The sequence below is a fragment of the Macrotis lagotis genome, chromosome 1, assembly GCF_037893015.1.
Source record: "Macrotis lagotis isolate mMagLag1 chromosome 1, bilby.v1.9.chrom.fasta, whole genome shotgun sequence".
NCBI lineage: Eukaryota > Metazoa > Chordata > Mammalia > Peramelemorphia > Peramelidae > Macrotis > Macrotis lagotis.
Genome location: NC_133658.1, coordinates 401654802 through 401675433, shown reverse-complemented (window position 1 = coordinate 401675433; position 20632 = coordinate 401654802). Strand labels below are relative to the sequence as shown.

Here is a 20632-nt window from a genome sequence, read left to right as displayed (position 1 = left end):
GGGCAAGTCAGTTAATACTCTTTGCCTTGGTTTCCTCATCTGTAAAACAAGCTGGTGAAAGCAACGGCAAACCATTCCATTATCTTTGCCATGAAAACTCCAAATGGGGTCATGAAGAGTGAGACATGACTGAAAAATTATTGAATAACTGTGGGACTAGTGAATGAATGAATGAAAGAATGAAAAAGCATTTATGAAATATTTACCATGTGACAAAAGCACTGGGTTAAGCCCTGGGTCTTGCTATTGGTCTCCTCTTGTATACTTATGACTTCTGACCTTTCTAATTGCCCTGCAGCTGAAGTTTCTTACATATAATATAAGACACCTTTAAGTAAGTGAGATGACCAAGCTGGTAACCTATAAGGTATAGCCTGAAGAATTTGAGGAATCTGTAGCAGAGTAGATGGTGGGGCCTCCATATCATCAGAAGACATGCAGTCCTTGTCTCCCAACTCATCCAGACCTTGCGATCAGTCAAGCAGTTTGGGTGAAGGTGGTAGAAAAGGAAGCGGGATTCCCTGTGTGAGTGTGGTTTAATTATCCCAGCTAAGAGAGGGCATGGGGTATATATACAAAGGAAATAGAATGCTCTCCTCATCTAGGTACTCTAGAGTACCAGAGACCTGGGAAAAAGGAAGGATTAACATCTTTGACATGACTGAGAAGTCTGAAGGACCCTAAGGATATCACAGTTTCCTTCAGCATAATCTGCTTCTGTCATACATAATTATGTCTGAGCTTTCTGTGAAACTCTATGCTACCTTCCTAGGCAGAGAAATTGCTAGGATGATTGACAGGACCTGTTGGGAGCTTAAAATGGCTAGACCTCCACCCTCTTGGAGGAGCCTACACCTTTTTTTTTTGAGGGGGTCTTCTATTGTTGCTGATTCATCAGGAAGAAGCTGCTGAATTGTGGTGTGTTTCATTGCCCTTCTGAAAACCTATTCTTGGTGCATGACCAGACCATAATTGGTGTGAGTCACAACTCTGAGAGCTGTTCACTTGAGTTGCTGATAGAAAAAGGTCTGCATGGTTTGTTTTCAAGCAGAGATTGACTGTACCTCCATTTTTACCTCTTGTACCTTTGGGAAAAAAGACTTTCACAGCCTGAAAGTTTCCCTCTTGCAAACACTAGGATTTACTTTTATACACACACACACACACACACACACACACACACACACACACACACACACACACACACACACACACATATTTTGGATGAGAACATTTTTAATTATCTGTCACATACTTCCTTAGCTTCCTAAGAACAGAATACTTAGCATCAGTGTATAGATCTTTCTGATGACTCAGGACCATCTTTGCGGGCTTCCATTAATAGTCCTGTGAGATAATAAGGTGCTGGGTCTGCTATTTATCTATTTTCCATCTTTACCCTCAGCATCAGGAAGTCCAGGCTATCTCTCCTGTTTTCATTCTGCCTCCTGCTATTGACCCCAGTTCTTCCCCCAACCCTGCTAATTATCTTATTTTTATTTGTTGTTTTTAATCTGGTTTTCACAGGCAGAGTGTTTCTGTATATCATAAAACTGAACAGTGATACGGTTATCTTATTTATCAGATCAAGGGGAAGATTTGTTGCTATTTCAATAAGTTAGGTATTAGTATTTAAGGAATATTTTTTTTCTCTATGTTGTATTAGTCCTTATAAAGGTTAAATAACTTGCCGATAGTCATAAATTGAGACTGTCTGGTGAGATGTTTGGATTCAGACAACATAAGAAACTTAAAATATTGGTATTTGGGTTTTCCCCTCAAGCTTTCCTTTGCTTATCCTTTTGATGCACAGACTGGAAGAAAGATGGACTTAGCTACTTTTGCAGATTCTTCAGTAGCTTTCCCAGTTTAGCATAAATTGTTCCCAAAGGGGGGAAAATCCAGTAAAAGTTCTTTAAATTTTTCAGTCTAATCTGGGAGACAATAAGTGAGGATATTTTCTTTTTCTTGTCTTATTGCCAACAGGAAGATAATATAGTTAGGGGTGGATTGTCAACTCATTTGTCTCAGATGATGCCCAGCACTCCTATCTTCTCCTAGGCAGGTGCTATCGTTTTCTTAAAACCTCAGCAAATGAACCATAATACTTATTCGAATTAGCTAGATGTTGCAGAGAGTAGAACTGAAATCAGAAAGACATGAGTTCAAGCTTGGCCTTGAACATCTTAGCTGTGTGATCCTGGGCAAGTCACTTAGCCCTGTTTGTCTCAACTGTAAAGTGGAGATAATAATAGCTCCTACCTGCCATAGTTGTTGTTAGAATCAAATATTTTTAAGTGTTTAGCACAATGACTGGTACATTTGTTGTTATGGCATGTCTGACACTTTGTGACCCCATTTGTGGTTTTCTTGGTAAAGATACTGGAGTGGTTTGTCATTACTTTCTCCAGCTCATTTTACAGATGAGGGAACTGAGGTGAATAGGGTAAGTTAAGGGTCACACAGCTAGTAATTGTCTGAAGCTGGATTTGAATTCAGAAGATAAGTCCTGTAACTCCAGGTATGATGTTCTGTCACTGTGCCACCTAGCTGCCCATGGTCAGCACAGAGAAGCTGCTTAAAAATGTTTTTTCCACATCTCTTCTATCCCTGACCACTGCCTGCACTTCGCTGGGACAAATGTGTAGAGTCAAACAAAAATTAATAGCCATTCCTGAAAATGTATGCCTCACCTGAATCTATAATCTATCATCTCAACATGAAAGAAGTGGGAGGCAAACCTAAAGGACTATTTAAATCATAAGTAGAGATTGGAAGTTGGAGGCCTTTGTGGAAGAAATAGTTTAGTGGAGCCATGAGGATTATGGCTGACCAACAGAGGCCAGAGCTAGCCAAATAATGGAAGAGTAGTAGAGCTTTGCATAGCATGTGTGCACCAAGATGAGGTTTAAAAGTGAGTAATCATCCACCACTGGCTATGCTTGTATCATTTTAACATAGATGATTTGACTCATCAAGACTAAAGCCCTGGAGATCATTGTGTAAGATTTTCAACATGATGTAGTAAAAAAATAAAAAAATAAAAAAAAAATCACTGAGTTTGAAACCCTGCTCTAGTACTTACTGTTTGACCTTGGACAAACCACTTAAAACTTTCTGAGCATCATTTTCTTCATTTGTGAAATGGAGGGGTTGGGTTAGATATCTCTAAGGGACCTGACAACTCCAAAGCCTATGATTTTATGTTCATTTAGGGGAAAAAAACCATGAAAAAATGTACATGGTTATGCATCACTACTTCCTTACCCCCACATTGAGTTGCTGCAGAATGAAGCTGCCTTCTCTTAATCCTGGTTCTCTGTATAGCCATGATGGCAATGAGAGCTCCTTCCTCCTTAACTCCCAGAAACTTAGGAACCTAGACATGAACTGACAGCACCAATGGCTGTAATATTTTTCATTTGTTTCAGTGTGGAAAATCTAGCAAGATCAATAGTCATTGGATTTTTTCCCTTTTCCTGTCTCTCCAGTGTGGGGGCGCAGGGGAGGAGCATCTCTACGAAGACTTCCAAGACCTTGACCTTTCCCAGTTGGATGCCAGTGACTTGGATTCTGCCAGCTGCTTCAGTGAGCTTCAGTGGGGCCCTGAGACATCAGAAAATGGGTTTGGTCAGTGTGGCACCTGTGGGGAAGACTCAGAACTTTTCCAGGTTTGTCCTTCTATATGTTCATACTGCAGAGTGATAACCCTTGCCTAATGAAATTCATCATCTTATTTTTTAAAAAAGAAGTTGATATATCCATGCAATCAATACATAAGTTTTCAATGAAGTCCTGGCAAAAAAGATTAAAATAATTTATTTTCAAAAAATTATTTATTATACTCAAGTTGTATTTATTCCAGGAATACAAGGTTAGGAAAAAGTTAACATGATCATATTAAAAATGAAGACCTTGGGGGGCAGCTAGGTGGCACAGTGGATGGAATACAGGCCCTGGAGTCAGGTGGACTTGAGTTCAAATATGACCTCAGACACTCAAAAATAGCCTAGCTTTGGGCAAGTCACTCTCTCTCTTTCTTTTTTTTTTAGGTTTTTGCAAGGTAAATGGGGTTAAGTGGCTTGCCCAAGGCCACACAGCTAGGTAAATTATTAAGTGTCTGATGCCAGATTTGAACTCAGGTACTCCTGACTCCAGGGATGGTGCTCTATCCACTGTGCCACCTAGCCATCTCCTGGGCAAGTCACTCTTAACCCCATTGCCTTAAATAAATTTAAAAAAAAATGAAAACCTCCCAAATTCAACCTCTGACAATGAACAAGTCATTTAGGCACAGAGATATTTTCCCTTCAATCTAGTATTATTTATATAATGATGAAACACTAGGAGCTTTCTCAAGAAATACAGGAGTAAAGCAAAAATACCCCCCCCACTATTATTTGATTTATTTCTAGAATTGTTGGCAATAAAACAAAAAAAAAATTAAAAGTTTAAATATAGATAGAGAAAAGACAAAATAATCTCTATTTGAAGATGACATAGAAAATCTTAGGGAATTAGTAAAGAAATTAGTTGAGATAATAGCTTTGATAAAATTGTAGGCTAAAAATGAGCACATCATAAATAAATAGCATGTTTATATAATAATGGTAAAATCCAGGAGTAATCAAAGAAAGGGAAGTCCCCTTCAAAATAACTATGAAATATATCTGGGAGGTAATCTGCTACTACACATTCAGTTCCTGTATGGTTGAACCTATAAAACATTCCTTTAGGATTCAAAGAACAACTTAAATGTGCAGAGTTCATGTCTGGACCATGCCACTAAAATAAAAATGGCAATACTTTCAAATTTATTTTAAAGTTTTAATTAATTTTAAATTTTTTAGTGCTATATCAATCAAACTACCAATGAGATACTGTACAGAGCTGAATGAAATGGAGAAGGGAAAGAAATAAACATTTACATGGTGTTTCCTACTTGCAGGGAACATGCTAAGTACTTTACTTTCATTTCCTTTAATCCTTGCAACAACCCTGGGAGATAGGGTTAAGGTTAGGGTTAGGGGTATCCCTGTTATTGTCCTCATTTTACAGCTGAGGAAAATGAGATAATGAGAAATTAGGTGACTTGCCCATGGTCAGTGAGACCAGAATTGAACTTAGATTTATTCTGACTCCAGACCCAAATCTCTATCCCATCTGTCCCATCTGTTCTTGAAGAAGATCACAGCATCATGGAGGTAATACCATGACAACCACATGAATTGGATTCTAGTGAAGGAAATACTATATTAAGTCGCCAGACTCACTTTCTTCTTCAGAGACACCTGGGTCCAATGGTCAGATATAAATCAGGATGACTGGGAATGATCCTGGATGCAAGTCAATAAGGGTTAAGTGACTTGTGCAAAGTCACACAGCCAGCAGTAGTCAAATGTCTGAGGCTGGATTCGAATTCCTATCCTCCTGACTTCAAGACCAGTGCTCTATCCACTGTACCACCTAGCTGCCGTATCCCAATATAACATATGATAATGTAAAATAATATAATAAAATAATAATAAAATCCATTTGGAGAAACAAAAGATCTAGAATATGAAGGAAAATCATGGAAAAAATCAGAATGAAAGGGAAATAATCACCAACATATTTGTTATTGCTTGAAAAATAGAAAAGGATTGATGAAATAGAAAAGACAAAGAAAAATAACTGAACTCAATCCTATGTTCAGTAAACCTAAAAAATAAATTATCTAGAAAAAAGCTTCCAATAATAAGAACTTCTGGAAATACCAGAAAATAGGATGGCAAAAATTAGATTTAGCATTATTTCTACACTACATTTCATAATAAATTCAAAACAGATATATGATGGCAATAATAAAGTTCATGCCATAAAAAAAATTAGAAAAATTTAGAAAGTAACAACATATTTTTCACAGTTCTGGGTACAGAAGTAAATACAAAATGTATAAAAGATAATTTTGAGCATATGAAATTGTACTCAAATTTGAGTACATGAAATTGTACTCAAGGCTATTCCAGTGCAACTGGAATAGAAAAGGAAAATTGTTTTAGTGAGGAAATAAAAAAACTTGTATCAAATATCTCTGATAAGCTATTTAGACAATTAGCAGAAATATATAAGACCAAAAGGCCATCACCCAATGGATAAGTGGTCAAAAGATATGAACAAGTATTCCCAATCACATAAAAAAAAATATTTCAGATCATCAACAAGATAATTTAAATTAAAACATCACTAAGATGTCACCTCACAACTCATCCAACCTTTCTGGAGAGAAATTTGGAATACTCCCAAAGGGCAACAAAAATGTGCATACCCTTTGACCCAGCAATACCACTACTGGGTCTATAACCTGAAGAGATGATGAATAAAGGTAAAAACATCACTTGTACAAAAATATTCATAGCAAGCCCTGTTTGTGGTGGCAAAGAATTGGAAATCAAGCAAATGTCCTTCAGTTGGGGAATGACTTAGCAAACTGTGGTATATGTATGTCATGGAACACTATTGTTCTATTAGAAACCAGGAGGGATGGGAATTCTGGGAAGCTTGGAGGGATTTGTATTAACTGATGCTGAGTGAGATGAGCAGATCCAGAAAAACACTGTACACCCTAACAGCAACATGGGGGCGATGATCAATCTTGATGGACTCATTCATTCATTCCATCAGTGCAACAATCAGGGACAATTTGAGGCTGTCTGCAATGGAGAATGTCATCTGTATCCAGAGAAAGAACTGTGGAATTTGAACAAAGATCAAGGACTATTCCCTTTAATTTAGAAAAAAACTGATATCTTATTGTCTGATCTTGCTATCTTTTATACTTAATGTTTCTTCCTTAAGGATATGATTTCTCTCTCATCACATTTAATTTGGATCAATGTATACCATGGAAACAATGTAAAGACTGGCAAAATGCCTTCTGTGGGGGTGGGGTGGGGGAGGGAAGTAAGATTAGGGGAAAAATTGTAAAACTCAAAATAAATAAAACCTTTAAAAAAAAGATATCACCTCACATCCTGAAAAATTGGTAAAAATGACCAACCAAAATGGCAGTAGTCAATACTGGAGGGATTGTGGAAAAGTAGGTACACTAACAGTAGCATCTTTTATGATGGCTAAGAATTGGAAACAAAGTAGGTACCCAACTACTGGGGAATGACTAAACTGTGGTATATAGATTTAATGAAATACTACTGTACCATAAAAATGATGTATGTGATGAATACAAAGAAGCATGGCAAGATTTTTATGAACTGTTGCAGAGTGAAGTAAGCAAAACCAAGAAAATGGAAAGGACACCAAAAAAACAAAAGTAAAGGTAACAAAATTATAAAGATCAAGGTGGATTGTAATGGGGAGATATGAGAAAATACCCCCAATGTAGCTAACTACCTCTTGGTGATGGTGGTTACAAATATTACACATATTTTCAGACTTTTTCAATGTATAAATTACTTGTGCTGATTTTTCCCCCTTCTAAAACTACTATTTGTCTTATGGGATGACTGTCATGGAGGAGGAGGGCAAGGCATACTTGGGATATGATGGTGATATAAAAAAATAGAAAAAATATAAATTTAAACTAACAATCCAAAAAAGAGAGTTGCAAATTGTTTACAACCAAGTGGAAGAAAACTCCAAATCATAAATGATAAGAGAAATGCAAATCAAAACAAACCTAAAGTTTCAAAGCACATTCAGCAAATTGACAAAGATAACAAAAGATGGAATTAGTCAGTGGATTATAGGATTACATGTTGGGGAATGGGTGGTTCTCAAATGGTATACAACCATTTTAGAAAAAATCTAGAATTATGTAAACATTAAAATATCCATACTCCAGAGATTTTGTTTGTTTGTTTTTTAGAATTTTTTTTGCAAGGCAAATGGGGTTAAGTGGCTTGCCCAAGGCCACACTGCTAGGTAATTATTAAGTGTTTGGGACCAGATTTGAACCCAAGGTACTCCTGACTCCAGGGCCGGTGCTTTAGCCACTGCACCACCTAGCCACCCCCTACTCCAGAGATTCTATTGGTAAACATAGACTTCAGGGTTAGTGGCATAAAGAAAGTCTATATATACACAGCAAAATTTTTTAGGAGTATTTTTTGTGGATGGTCAAACAAATTATGGTAAGTGAATATAATGGAATACTATTGTGCTGTCAGAAATTATGAAAATATTGAATTCATTGAAGCATGGAAAGATTTCTATCAACTGAAAACAAAGCAAAATTTCCTGAACTATCAGACAATGCACACCATACTGTAATGAACAATGCAAACAAAACCCCAACCAAATGATTTGGAATTATAATGATCAAGTTTGTCCCTGGAAAGGAGAAATGAGAAAATAATTCTCTTTCCACCCACACTTTCCCCCCACTTCTTATAGGATCACAGTTTATTTAGGATTTACCTATGGTTATTGAACTTTTAAAAAATATATTTTCTGTAACTTTTTTCCCTTTCCTTTCTTCCTACTTTATTATAAGACTCCTGAGGGAGTGAGGGAAGTATATAGTAGAGTATGGCTGATGAAGAAGAGCATAGACCAAGGGTCAAATACTCAGTTACTAATATCATAGACTATAGTACTTTCCACCTCTATTTTTTCTACTCCACACTTAGTTTCTCAATTTATTTGAATTTTCCTCCTACCTCCTCAGCTTGTCCTCCTTTAAGAAGCTGTTATCACCATATTATCATCACTTTCCTTTAACAGTCAATCAAGTTTTGATTCCACTTAATAATTATTGAGAACTTAACTATATATACTAAGTACTGGGGGGAAATATCCTGATAAACAAGGTCTGATTCCTATTTTTAAGGAGTTCTGTTTCTAATAGTAATGATAAGAGCACATGTATGACCACAGATAATGATAATTCAAAAAAGTGGTGGATTCATAATAAAGGACACTCATGCATGCACATGGACACACACACACACACACACACACACACACACACACACAGGATCAGGAAAGATTGCTTCTGACTTTGAGGTATCAGGGAACGTTTCTTGGAAGAGGGGCACTTGAAATAAGCCCTGAAGAACAATTAACTTGAATTTACATGCAACTTTGTGCTTTACCAAACCCTTTTGCCTCTAATATTTCCTTTACTGTTCTGCATTTTGCTAAGAGGAACCTGTGACACACCTGTAATTTAATGGCCCAGCCAGGATGGGGACCAAAGTCTCAAGACACCCAGTCCAATTCCCTTTCCCTAAAATTAAGTTGCCTCCTAGTTTTTCCAGGGGATTTCTCCTCAAATTACTTTAAGATGAATTTTCTCCCAGCTTTAGATTATCCAGAAGAGGAGGACCAGAGGAGGGCTGGGGGTGGAGCAAGCTGCACTGCATCTCTGTATCTATTAATATCCCTTGCTCTACTGACAAAAGCCATGGTTAATTTGCACTCAGTTTCCAGAGGGAATGAGTGGAGTAAAAGGAGGGAGGAAGGAGGGTTGTGGGAGCCTCCTGCTGTTGAATAGCTCTTGCTTCTTTTGCTCTGCTATTAAAGCAAAATGACTGGTGAGCAGAGTGTACACTCTGTCCTGTTGTCAGTGATAGCAGGGTGGGAACAAAGAGAGCTATTTCTAGGGTCTGGGTGCATTAGCCCAGACTGCCCAGGGAGGGAGACTTCTCTAGGTATCAGTTTCCAGCTAGATAAACAAAAGAGGAAATGCCTGCCCTGGCCACCTCATAAGGTTTTTGGGAGAATCTAAAGATCCCCTGCCTGAAAGTCATTCTAGTCTAATCTAGTCTAATTTAGGCAAGTAGCTTCCCTATGGCTCAATTTCTTTTCTTTCTTTCTTTCTTTCTTTCTTTTTTTTTTTTTGAGGCAATAGAGTTATGTGACTTGCCCAGGATCACATGGCTATTACATATCTGAGGTCTCATTTGCACTCAGGTCCTCCTAACTATCCAGGGCTATGGCTATCTGTCCCTCAATTTGTTTTTAATCCTTTTCTCTCTGTATCCCATGGCTTTTGGTAAACTTTTCTATTTTCTCCCTTAATCGGTAGGAATAGAAATAAATCCTAGATATAGAATGCATATGCATGATCAAATAAAAGACATTAGTTTTTCGTACAAAAAAGCTTTATTCAATCACTTTTTCCTACTTATGCCACTTGTAGAATATTTCAGTAAGATAATATATTAATTTACCAAATATTCCTTGTATTTACCTGCCACAAACTTCTTGTACCCTTTAGGAGGATGCATATGGGTTGGAAATCTATCCTAGAAGGTCCTTAGCTTACTGTCTTTTCCAGGTCATAGGATTCCTATGTCAGCCACCATAGCAAATACTTGGAGACTGGTTACAGACTTTCTATCTCCAGTGTTCTACAGATAGTAAATGCTTGGTGAATATTTTGTCATTCATACTAAAACTAGAAGGACTTTTAGCACAGTGTCTGGGACATAGTAGGTGTTTTATAACTGATTATTGATTTATCCCCAAATAGAACAAAATAACAGAGGTGCAAAGGGAAGTTAAGTGGTTAGATGTGAAGATTAGACTCTTACTTGTTGTGTGACACTAGGCAAATCAGATAAGCTCTCCCAGACTCAGTTTTCTCACCTGTAAAAGGCGGATAATAACTAGACATCCCCTACCAGGTTGTGGAGAGAATTGAATGAGAAGTGATTTATGGAAAGAGTTTTGTAAATCTTAAATTAGGGCTCTATATTCTTCAGAGCTAGAATACAAAAATGGGAGATAGACAGGACCTGTGCTTTAAGAGCTTCTCTATTTCTAGCATTCTATTGTAACCTTGTCTCATTCCCCTCAGTTTTCATGAAGCCCTGTGCTTCAGTCCTGTGCTCCCAGGAGATGAGCTGCAGGTTACCGCTGTCCAAGCCAGCGGAGAGACTCCCTATGCCCTTTCCTTTTTTAGATTTAGTTACAAAAATAACAAACCCTTTGGTTCCATCTTTCCACATCTCCCCACCCTCATCTACCCCCCCCATCTCCCCACCCCCTCTATCATCTATTGCTTCTGTCCTTGAAATGGAGCCAGGACATTCAAGAAACTATCACAAGATCTCTATTTCAGATAAACTTCTTCAAGAAAGGCCAGACAGGCTTGGATTGGATTGGATTGAATTGGAGTGGAAGAAAAAGGCCATGAGGGTAGAAGGGAGGGAGGGCAGTATTCATGTGATGAAATAGCATTTCTGCCAATTCTCTCAGGGCTGAGGAATCCAGAGCCAGAATTGAATAAGAGAAGGAGTGGGAAAGTCATCCAACAACATTTTGATCCCAAGAATGAGGGTCTTTGTGTGAAGCTGGGTGGGAGAGACAGAATGGGGCAGTATTGTCATTTGAAAATATTTTTTCAATAAGGAGTGAGGGAGAAAAGGGAACAAGACTTATTAGGTACCTGCTATGTGCCAGCCCTGTGCTAAGTTTCTTACAAATATTATCACATTTGATCCTCACAATAGCTTTGAGAGGTAGATGCTTCTATTATTATTCAGGAAAAGGTGTTAGTTGACTTGCCCAGGGTCACACAGGCAGTAGTAACACCAAGCAGTATTACTTAAAAATAATTTTCTTAGATACTTGGATTCTAAACCAATGGGTACAAAGGGTACAAAGATCCTAAGATCCATAGGGTTTGGTCTTGGAATGTATTTAGACATCATTAAATCAAGCTACCTTATTTTATATAGAAAAGTTGAGGTGATGCCATTAAGGTCACAGAGGAGAAAAATGGCAGTCTCAGGATTTGAAGTCAATTCTTTTCAGATTTCTCTATCAAGAAATCGCAAAGTACATTTCCTTCTAAGAAGAGATGAGAGATATTTTAACTTCAATTTTCTTGTCTTCATCTGCTACTTACTTGTTTTTCTCCTGCTACATCTCCCCTCCCTCTAATTTTAGAATTTTGTCAATCAAAGGAAATCTTGAATTGCCAGTCACAGCAAACTCATGGGTATTTGGGACACAAGTATCCATCCCCGACCTCTCTTGTTTCTCCAGCAAGGACCATAGTGCTTTGTGCGTAGTGGGCACCTAATAAAGTTGAATTGAATTCTGTAAATCAGTCAAGTTCAGTGAGTCTAGCCTAGACATACTAAACAAGATTCCTGACCTGTGGATTAGAATTTGGATGAGGTCAACAACTCTCATTACTATAGTGTTTTAAACTCAACAGTTTTCCTTCAGGTATGTGGTAGGTAGGTAGTCTCAGTTTCCTTATCTATATCCCCATTTTATAGGTAAGGAAATTGAGACTTAGGGAGAGGGGAAAGGATTTACTTAATATTGTAGATCACAAGTAGGTGACTAAATAAGGCCAAAACACAAACTTTGATAGTCTGATGCAAAATCCAGTGTTCTTTTCCTTGTACCTGTTGCCTAAATCAAATTGGGAGAATTTGCCCTGTGCAAGGGCTGCAAAGAGGGGTCAAGTAATGGATCCATTTTGTTGGAACCCATTGCCTCATGATAGATTACAAATGATATTTAATTTCAATGAATTTTTAGGTGTTACAATTAAGACCACTGGGATATCTCCCCCCGCCCCCCCACTGTGCCAGCTAGTCTGGGCTCAAAGAATGCCTTCCAAATTTCCAAATAGTAGCAACAGACAACACAATCATTTCTCTGGCCTCCAGGTTCAGACCCTCAATTTTGTTAGTGTTTTCTAAGTAGGGTGTCTAGACCATTGGGAGTTTGACTCTCACTGATCAGTCACAACAGCAATAATAAATGATGATGCTGATGATGATATATAGTATTCATGATTTTTTTTTTGCAAGGCAATGGGGTAAAGTGGCTTACCCAAGGCCACACAGCTAGGTAATTATTAAATGTCTGAGGCCACATTTTAACTCAGGTTCTCCTGACTCCAAGGGCTGGTGCTCTATCCACTGTACCACTTAGCCAATCCTGTATTTATGATTTTTAAAGTTTGTAAAGTACTTTACAAATATCTCATTTTATTTTCATAAAAATCCTGATAGGTAGGTATTATTATCCTTACTTTACAGACAAGGAAACTGAGGTTGACAGGTTAAGTGACTTTCCCGGGGCCTCACAGCTGCTATGTGTCTGAGATCAGATTTTAACTGAGGTCTTCCTGCTTCAAATTCCAATACTCTAGTCTGAGACTTTTAGTTCCAAGACTAAAAGTCTCATATATTTACAAATGCAGTTGATAGAGTAGATTTTTTTTTAGGTTTTTTTACAAGGCAATGGGATTAAACGGCTTACCCAATGCCACACAGCTAGGTAATTAAGTGTCTGAGGCTGGATTTGAACTCAGGTACTCCTGATTCCAGGGCTGGTGCTCTATCCACCTAGCAGCCCCTAGAGTAGATTTTTAATAGAGATTTTTAAAATTAATTCACATTGAGAAATATAACAGCTCAATGTATCCAAATCTTCATGTCTCTTTCCAGTGATAAATCCAACTTCAGAAATCACATTAAAATCTTAGGCTTGTAGATTTAGAACTTATTGTTGAGTTGTTTGACTCCCTTTGGTATTTCTTGGCAAAGATACTGGATTAGTTAGCAATTTCCTTCTCCAGCTCATTTTACAGAAGAACTGAGGCAAACAGGGTTAAGTGACTTACCCAGGGTCATATGAGTAGTAAGTGTCTGAAGTCAGATTTGACTCAGGAAGATGAGTCTCCCTATCTCCAGGTCCAGTGCTCTATCCACTGAGTCAGCTAGCTATCTGATTTAGCTTAGAGGCCCTCAGGTTCAACTTCTACATTTTATGGATGAGGAAGTTTATGCCTCACTTACCTAGAGATACAAGCTAATGAGTATCTGAAGCAGGATTTGAACTAAAATTAGTTCCTGAGTCTAGGTCCAGATCTGAAAGTATTTGGGAAAGTATAGTATCAGAGTTCAGGATATCAGATAAATAAAGAAATGATGCCATGGTCAGTAGTCTGATACCCCTATATTTTCATGTTCAGGGTACCTTCCCCTTTCCTTCCTCTGCAGTGCTAATACATGGCATGTAGATAGAAATACCCCCTTTCTCTTTGCTCACATCACTCATTGCACAGTTTCATATTAATTCAATTTAGATTTGTGTTTCCCTGGTATCACTCACTGTAGGGAGCCACCTTAATATATCAGCAGCATATTTATACGGCATCTCTCACATGTGACCTCCCCTCATATTTTGGTGAATTCATATCATCCCTCCAGAGAGATGCTCCAATACTGTTCCCCAATACACTGATATACTGTCTTTGCATCTTGACACCCCTGTACCTCATTGGTTGCTTGCTGAGCTAATGACCAAAGCAAGGTTGTCAGAGAGCAAATGAGGATAATTGCAAATTATGTTTCACCTTGAAATAATGAGATCTACTGCTTTGGAGGAATCTATACTTTCTCCTCATTTCTCCTTCAGCTCTCTGAATTTTCCTGGAAAGTGGCCAATGATTTCCCTGACTGTGTGTTCCGTTGACCTATACTCTATTACAGACTTGGGAGGTAGCCTGGACCACCCTGTGATCATCATCCTCAGTAGATATGGATTTTTCCAAGGTCACCTACAAGGACCTATGATGTAGGAGCATCAGAAATGAATAAAATAGTCAGATATCTGTGGTTAATAAGAAAGATCATTTTATTTGAAGTGAAAAGGCCTAGACAAGATGTAGATACTTTGACTTTCACTCCTGTCCCCCCTCTCAAAATTGGTTTTTAGGTAAAAATTTGAAATGCATTCTTTTCAAGATGTCAGTGACAGAAACCAACTTAAAGTTAAACCTCCTAAGGAAATTTATATTTCAAAGGAATTCAAGTTTTATATCCAAAGGAATGACATTCCTGATAGTGGAATTTCTAACATTGATCAATAGACAAAAGAGGTACATTGGAGGCAGCCAGTCCAGCTCCTGGATAGCATGCCTTTATTTGGGTTCATGCTGGTTCTGACTTGACTAAGACTTAAAAGCATCAGTGTCTTAGAGATAAAATGACATTGAGATAACCTAGTCCAACTTCATCCAATATACCAAAAAAAATGAGTCTTAGAAATGTGAAAAGACATGTAATGATAAAGCTGGGATTTAAATCCAGATCTCCTGACCTCCAAGTCAGATTTCTTTCCTCCACAGTTCTGCCCATCTTTGCTTTGCTGAGTTGAATTGCTCTAGAAATTAAGCAGAGAAGATGAGGAAGCTTTTCTGGAAGTGAAGATATTAATTCTTTCCTCCTTCCTTTCCAGAGGAAAAAGTGAGGGTGGTGATTTAGCACATCATCCCTTCACTCAAATCCAATACACATGCTTGTCATAGCATCACCTCCCTGATGCTGTGGTCTTCTTCAAAAATGGACAAACATAATTATTATTTAGCAACAAATATTAATGATCTTCTCCTGTATACAATGCTAGGAATTGAATGAAATGCAAAGTTAGATAGGATCCACCTCAGGGAGCTTACAGTCTAGTAAGAGGAAATAGAAAGTAGTATCATCAACAAGCTTATCCTGAATAATTACATTTTGTCTAGTTTTGTTTTCCCATCTTTTGTAAATATTTCACTCAAAACTCTAAAAACATCTTTATCAAGATTCAGGATCTTTTTGAAAAAAAAATTAGGTGGTACCCATACCCATCCATCTATCTATCAAGCTTCCCTTTTCTTTTTTCCCCTCCCTCTTATTCCTTTCATCACTCTTTCCTTTCTTCCTTCTTGCTCCTTTTCTTTCTTTTTCCTTTCCTCTCCTTTCTTGCCTCTCTCTCTTCCTCCTTTCATTTCTTTCCTTTTCTGTCTAACCTTTCTTTCATAGAATACTGGATTCATTCATTCAGGCCTTTTGGTCCTAGCTCTGCTACTGACTGGATTCATGACCATAAGAAAATTACTTCCTTTCCATAGGTCTCATTTTTCTCATCTATAAAGTGAAAGGTTTGAACTAGATAATCTCTGAGGAACCTTCCAGCTCTAACAATCTATAAAACTGTGAAATAGTTATATAACACCTGCTCTGTGTTCTGCAGAGAATTGAGCTATGTGTGCAGAGTGATGGTAGCAGAAAAAAGGGAAAGGTCCACGAACCCCAGCCCAAAGGGTTTTCTTGCTTCTATGATACCATCATCTGTTAATCACATAAATCCTTCTTCCCTATTTTAGATCATAAGTGGTGAAAATGAGGCCTTGTTGGCTGCTCTGACTGAAACCCTGGATGATATCCAGGAAGAAGACATGGGCCTGGCAGCTTTTCACACTCTGGAAGATGAGGATGTGCCCACTCCAGGCCCTACCTCACCTGTCCCCTCACCTAAAGCCAGTTCTGATTCTCTGGATGGGCTGCAGGCTCTTGGGTCTGAGGTTGATGAACTTTCTCTGGTAAGACTATTTCTTACTACTATTTAATTGAAATTACATAGCCTATGATAAACTGGCTACATGGATATGATGGGTACAAAAGTGTGCACTTTCCCTGGTTCCCACCCCTCTACTTTAGACTTATCCCTAGGTCAGGTTTTCTTTTGCGGGGGGTGGGGGGTGGGGGGATTGAGTGAGGAGGGGTGGAAGTCCAGTTTGAATGACTACATGTATGTACATGTGTCATATGGAAGAAACATTATACTTAGAAGGTTGGTATTTCTTTATATTGCCACCAGAGTACTACTTGGCTAAGAACCCTGGCAGTATTTTATTTTTTGTAAGATAATGGGGTTAAGTGACTTGGAGGGGTGCTATTTCAATCCTAACTTTACCATTTGATGTCACTATGTGCTCATTAAGTTCCTGGGACCTCAGTTATATCATCTGGAAAAGAAAGGGGTTAGGATTAAATGATCTCTAATGTTTCTTATATCCTCCTAGGATTCCCATGTCTGGATTCCAGCTTGATAAGCTCATGCCTCTGTTTCTGTTTTCCTTCCCAATCTGGGAATCAAACTCCTTGCCAGCTTCTCTCTGAGACATTAACAAGAGTTGATGACCTGGGGTAGCTAGGTGGCACAGTGGATGCAGCACTGGCCCTGGAGTCAGGAGGACCTGAGTTCAAATGCAGTCTCAGACACATAATTATCTAACTGTGTGACCTTGGGCAAGTCACTTAACCTCACTGCCTTGTAAAAATAAATAAATAAATAAAAGAGTTGATGACCACAAAGTGAAAAGAATACTTGTCTGAGAATTAGTCAGTTTGAATTCTAATCCTATCTGTATTCTTTTTTGACAGTGTGACTGTGGGCAAGTCCTTTCCACGTAATGGTCACTTTCCCCATCTGTAGATTGAGAATGCCTTTAGGGTTGAGATTATGGCCTAAAGAGAAATGTTCCCATTATGTACATTATTTATTAATGGTCTTTTTCCTCTTCAATCCTATGGCGGTAACCCTAGTGCAGTGATTCTCAATGTTGTCCTGGGAACTCTGGTCCCTGAGACCCTTCGAAGCGTCTTCAAAGTCAAAACTAGTTTCATACTAAAACAAAGACATTTTAATATCTAAAACATTAAATATCAACAGATGACCCATTTAAGCAATAGCTCTTTGTGGACCCTTCAGACATTTTTAAATAGTATAAAATTCTAAGATCAAATAGCTTGACAACCATTGCTATATTATAATGCCATTTATTTGGCATTTGGAATCAAAATCTATATTCAAATCCTGGCTCTGCTCTTTACTACTTAAGTAAACACTTTTCCCTAAACCTGAGTTTCTTCATCTGTAAAAATAAAAGAGATTGGACTGAGATTATCTTTAAGTACCCTTCTGGCTCTGAATTCTATGATCCTCTGCTCTGCCCCTCAGACTAGGGAGTTCTAGTAGTGATAAAGTTCTTAACTGACAACTTGTGATATCCACATTTGTGGGATCAAGTGCTACCTACTTTTTGGGTGGCTTACTTTCCTTTTCCAAAGCCTCAGTTTCCCTATTTTTAAAGTGAGAATGGAATTAGATCTTCTCTTGTCCTTTCCCACTCTGCTACTCTGTTCCAAATCTTTGAGGCCTATGAGTTCCTGATCCCATACAGTGATAATTTGCCACCCCTAGGGGAGAGGCACATTGCTTCTTTTGGATTCACATATCTAGATGACCAGTCAAAAGAAAGTTTTCCAGGCATTGGACCTGGGGGAAAGAGAAGAAACTTGTTTCCCTGAAGGAAGAAAAAAAAAAAAAAAAAAAAAAAGGAAGACCTTGCATCAGGCAAGCTAAGAGCAGCCCCCTGTGGTAGAAATTTATATTTCTCATTTTTGCAAGAGTTCTTGATGTATCATCTGACACACACACACATGCTCACCAGCCTGTGGAGCATAAGCTGGACAAAACTTTTTTTTTTAATCTCTTCCAAGAAATGTGTAACTAGAGACATTCTGACTTCTAGACTTGAATTCTGCCTTTTGACTTGGGACCCATTTGCCTTAGTACTGATTCAGGTTCTGTGCCTATCAGATCTCGGGGATAGTCATCTGGGGTCTTCCTTGTAAAAACCAGCATAGATGTGTCACTGGCATTTGAAAATAGTATTACCAGTGTGGCAATGTCTGTGAGAGGCTCAAAGACCTTCCCTATGGCATGTTACTTAGGATCACAGGAGCCCAGATTTAGTAACTTGGGAGGAATCTTAGTCCAGCTCAAATCTAAAGCAGGAATCCCCTTTATTCTTTCTCCAGCTGGAGGAAGCCTAGGAAAGAGTTTTGAACTTGGCATCCAGAGACCTGCCTTTGAGCTCTCCTCTCTTACTTGCTACCTATGGGACACTGGGAAAATTCCTCAACCTCTTTGAGGTTAATTTCTTTTATCTGGAAAATTGAAGGGGTTGCTCCAGATCTCCAAGGTCCCTTCCAACTCTAAATCTATGATCCTAAGTTACTTCCTTTTCTGGGTCTTGGCTTCCTCATCTATAAAAAAGACTGTTTTGGACTTGATGACCTCAACAGGCTCTTCTGATTTTGGATTCAGATACAAGTATGATTTCTATGGAAATGGTTAAACTAAAAAAAATTTGCTCAAATTTCTTGATGGTTATTTTGTTTGCAGAGAAGGATATTTTATTCTTGATTTATGTTCAAATCCCAGGTCTACCACCTGTGTGATCTTGGGCAAATCATTTTACCTCTTTAGGACTCATTTTTCTCATGTCTAAGGACCCTTCCATATTTAAGTCTATGGACATAGGAACTCCTAATTGCTTTTGAAGAAATGGTGGCCTCTGGGGTTGAAGTCATGCCTCTTGTGTTTTCTTCTCTCACCAGTTGCAGAAGCTTCTCCTCTCACCATCCCACACTACTCCAAGCATGGAGTCCCAGAAGGAAGGGGCTATCCGAAGGCAAGGAGGACAGAAGTCCAAAAGCCAGCGACCTTACCTCAAGGTATTCCTGGATGCAGCTGAAGGCTCTGTGGGAAATCATGAGACAGTACCTTCTTTGAATGTGCCCTTGGCATCCTTCCAGGTCTCATAGTTAACGTGGATGCTTTTTTTTTCTACTTCCTATCCAAGACCCAAGAGTTATGCATAGACATATACCATGCAAATGATTTCTCTGCCCTAGAAACACCCTTCTAAAACTTCTCCAGACTGAGCCCTGTAGTAAAATCAAAATCCTGTGATCAGAAGTATATTTGGTAGATGAATATAGAGGGAAGGTCTGTGGGGTCATGCCACAAAGAAACTAACACTGGGAGTCTCCTAAGTGGAAGGAGTGAGGAGAAGTCTTCTGGACAGGGAAAACATGGAAGGAGCAGAGAAGCCAGACCAGGATCCCTTGTTGAGAAATGTTCCCAGGGGTGGCACAGTAGATAGAGCACCAGCCCTGGAGTCAGGAGTACCTGAGTTCAAATCCGACCTCAGACACTTATAATTACCTGACCGTGTGGCCTTGGGCAAGCCACTTAACCCCATTGCCTTGCAAAAAAAAAAAAAAAAAAAACAGAAATGTTCCCTTTTAGGGAATTATATGATAATGGGCACATTCTGGACTATCAAAAACTGGTTTCAGAAACAAAAGAATAGTAGGTTCCTTGTTTCCCTCCTTCATTCATTTTTCAACAAATATTTTATTGGATAAGAGTCAGGAGCCTTGCGCTCTAGTCCCAGCTCTACTGCTGATTCTTTGGGTGACCTTGGGTCAAAGTCAAGCCTCTGCAAGTCTCCTTTTCCTCCTTTGTAAAGGGAGTTTGTCTCATTTCTGACCTCTTAGCATCCCAGGGAAAGATACCATGGAAGAAGAATGAACCTCAGAATGAAATAGTAGATGAATGCTTATGGTTCAACAGAAGTCAGAAATACCTTCTCGTGGGATGTTTAAGCTACTCTCCTACTTCTAACATCATCTCACATGATACAGTGCAAAGAGTCCTGAATTTGACAGTAGAGTTCCTGAGTATTATTCGTAACTACAACTTGCTTTCCAGGCATTTCCTTGATCTCTACAGTGTTCCAGACTATCATATAAACAACCTGAGATTCCTGGGTGTTCCTATAGATCCACCCTTCATTACAAAGTTTAAGGATTATTGATACCACTGTTACAAAAGCCAGTTTACATCGGCTTTGATGATCATAGTGCCATAGCAAATTCTATTGGTCATTGATATTGGAATGCCAGCAATGCTTCTCCTGCCTTTGGAGTGGCAGACTATAAGTAATGACAGTGATGGTTAGCATCACATTCTTGTGGCA

General features: G+C 38.6%; 1 protein-coding gene across 4 annotated transcripts in view; it reads left to right on the top strand.

The window, feature by feature from the left end:
- PPARGC1B (PPARG coactivator 1 beta) overlaps window positions 1–20632 on the top strand; it is a 166792-nt gene that overhangs the window by 111547 nt on the left and 34613 nt on the right. For all 4 annotated transcript variants that reach the window (XR_012473776.1, XM_074212659.1, XM_074212658.1 and 1 more), the window contains exons 2-4: window positions 3492–3671; window positions 16124–16339; window positions 19206–19322. Coding sequence is in view for 3 of the 4 variants with exons in the window: in XM_074212659.1 (XP_074068760.1) it covers window positions 3492–3671; window positions 16124–16339; window positions 19206–19322 (513 nt within the window). In the remaining variant the exon portion in view is untranslated. The remainder of the gene's footprint in view (window positions 1–3491; window positions 3672–16123; window positions 16340–19205; window positions 19323–20632) is intronic.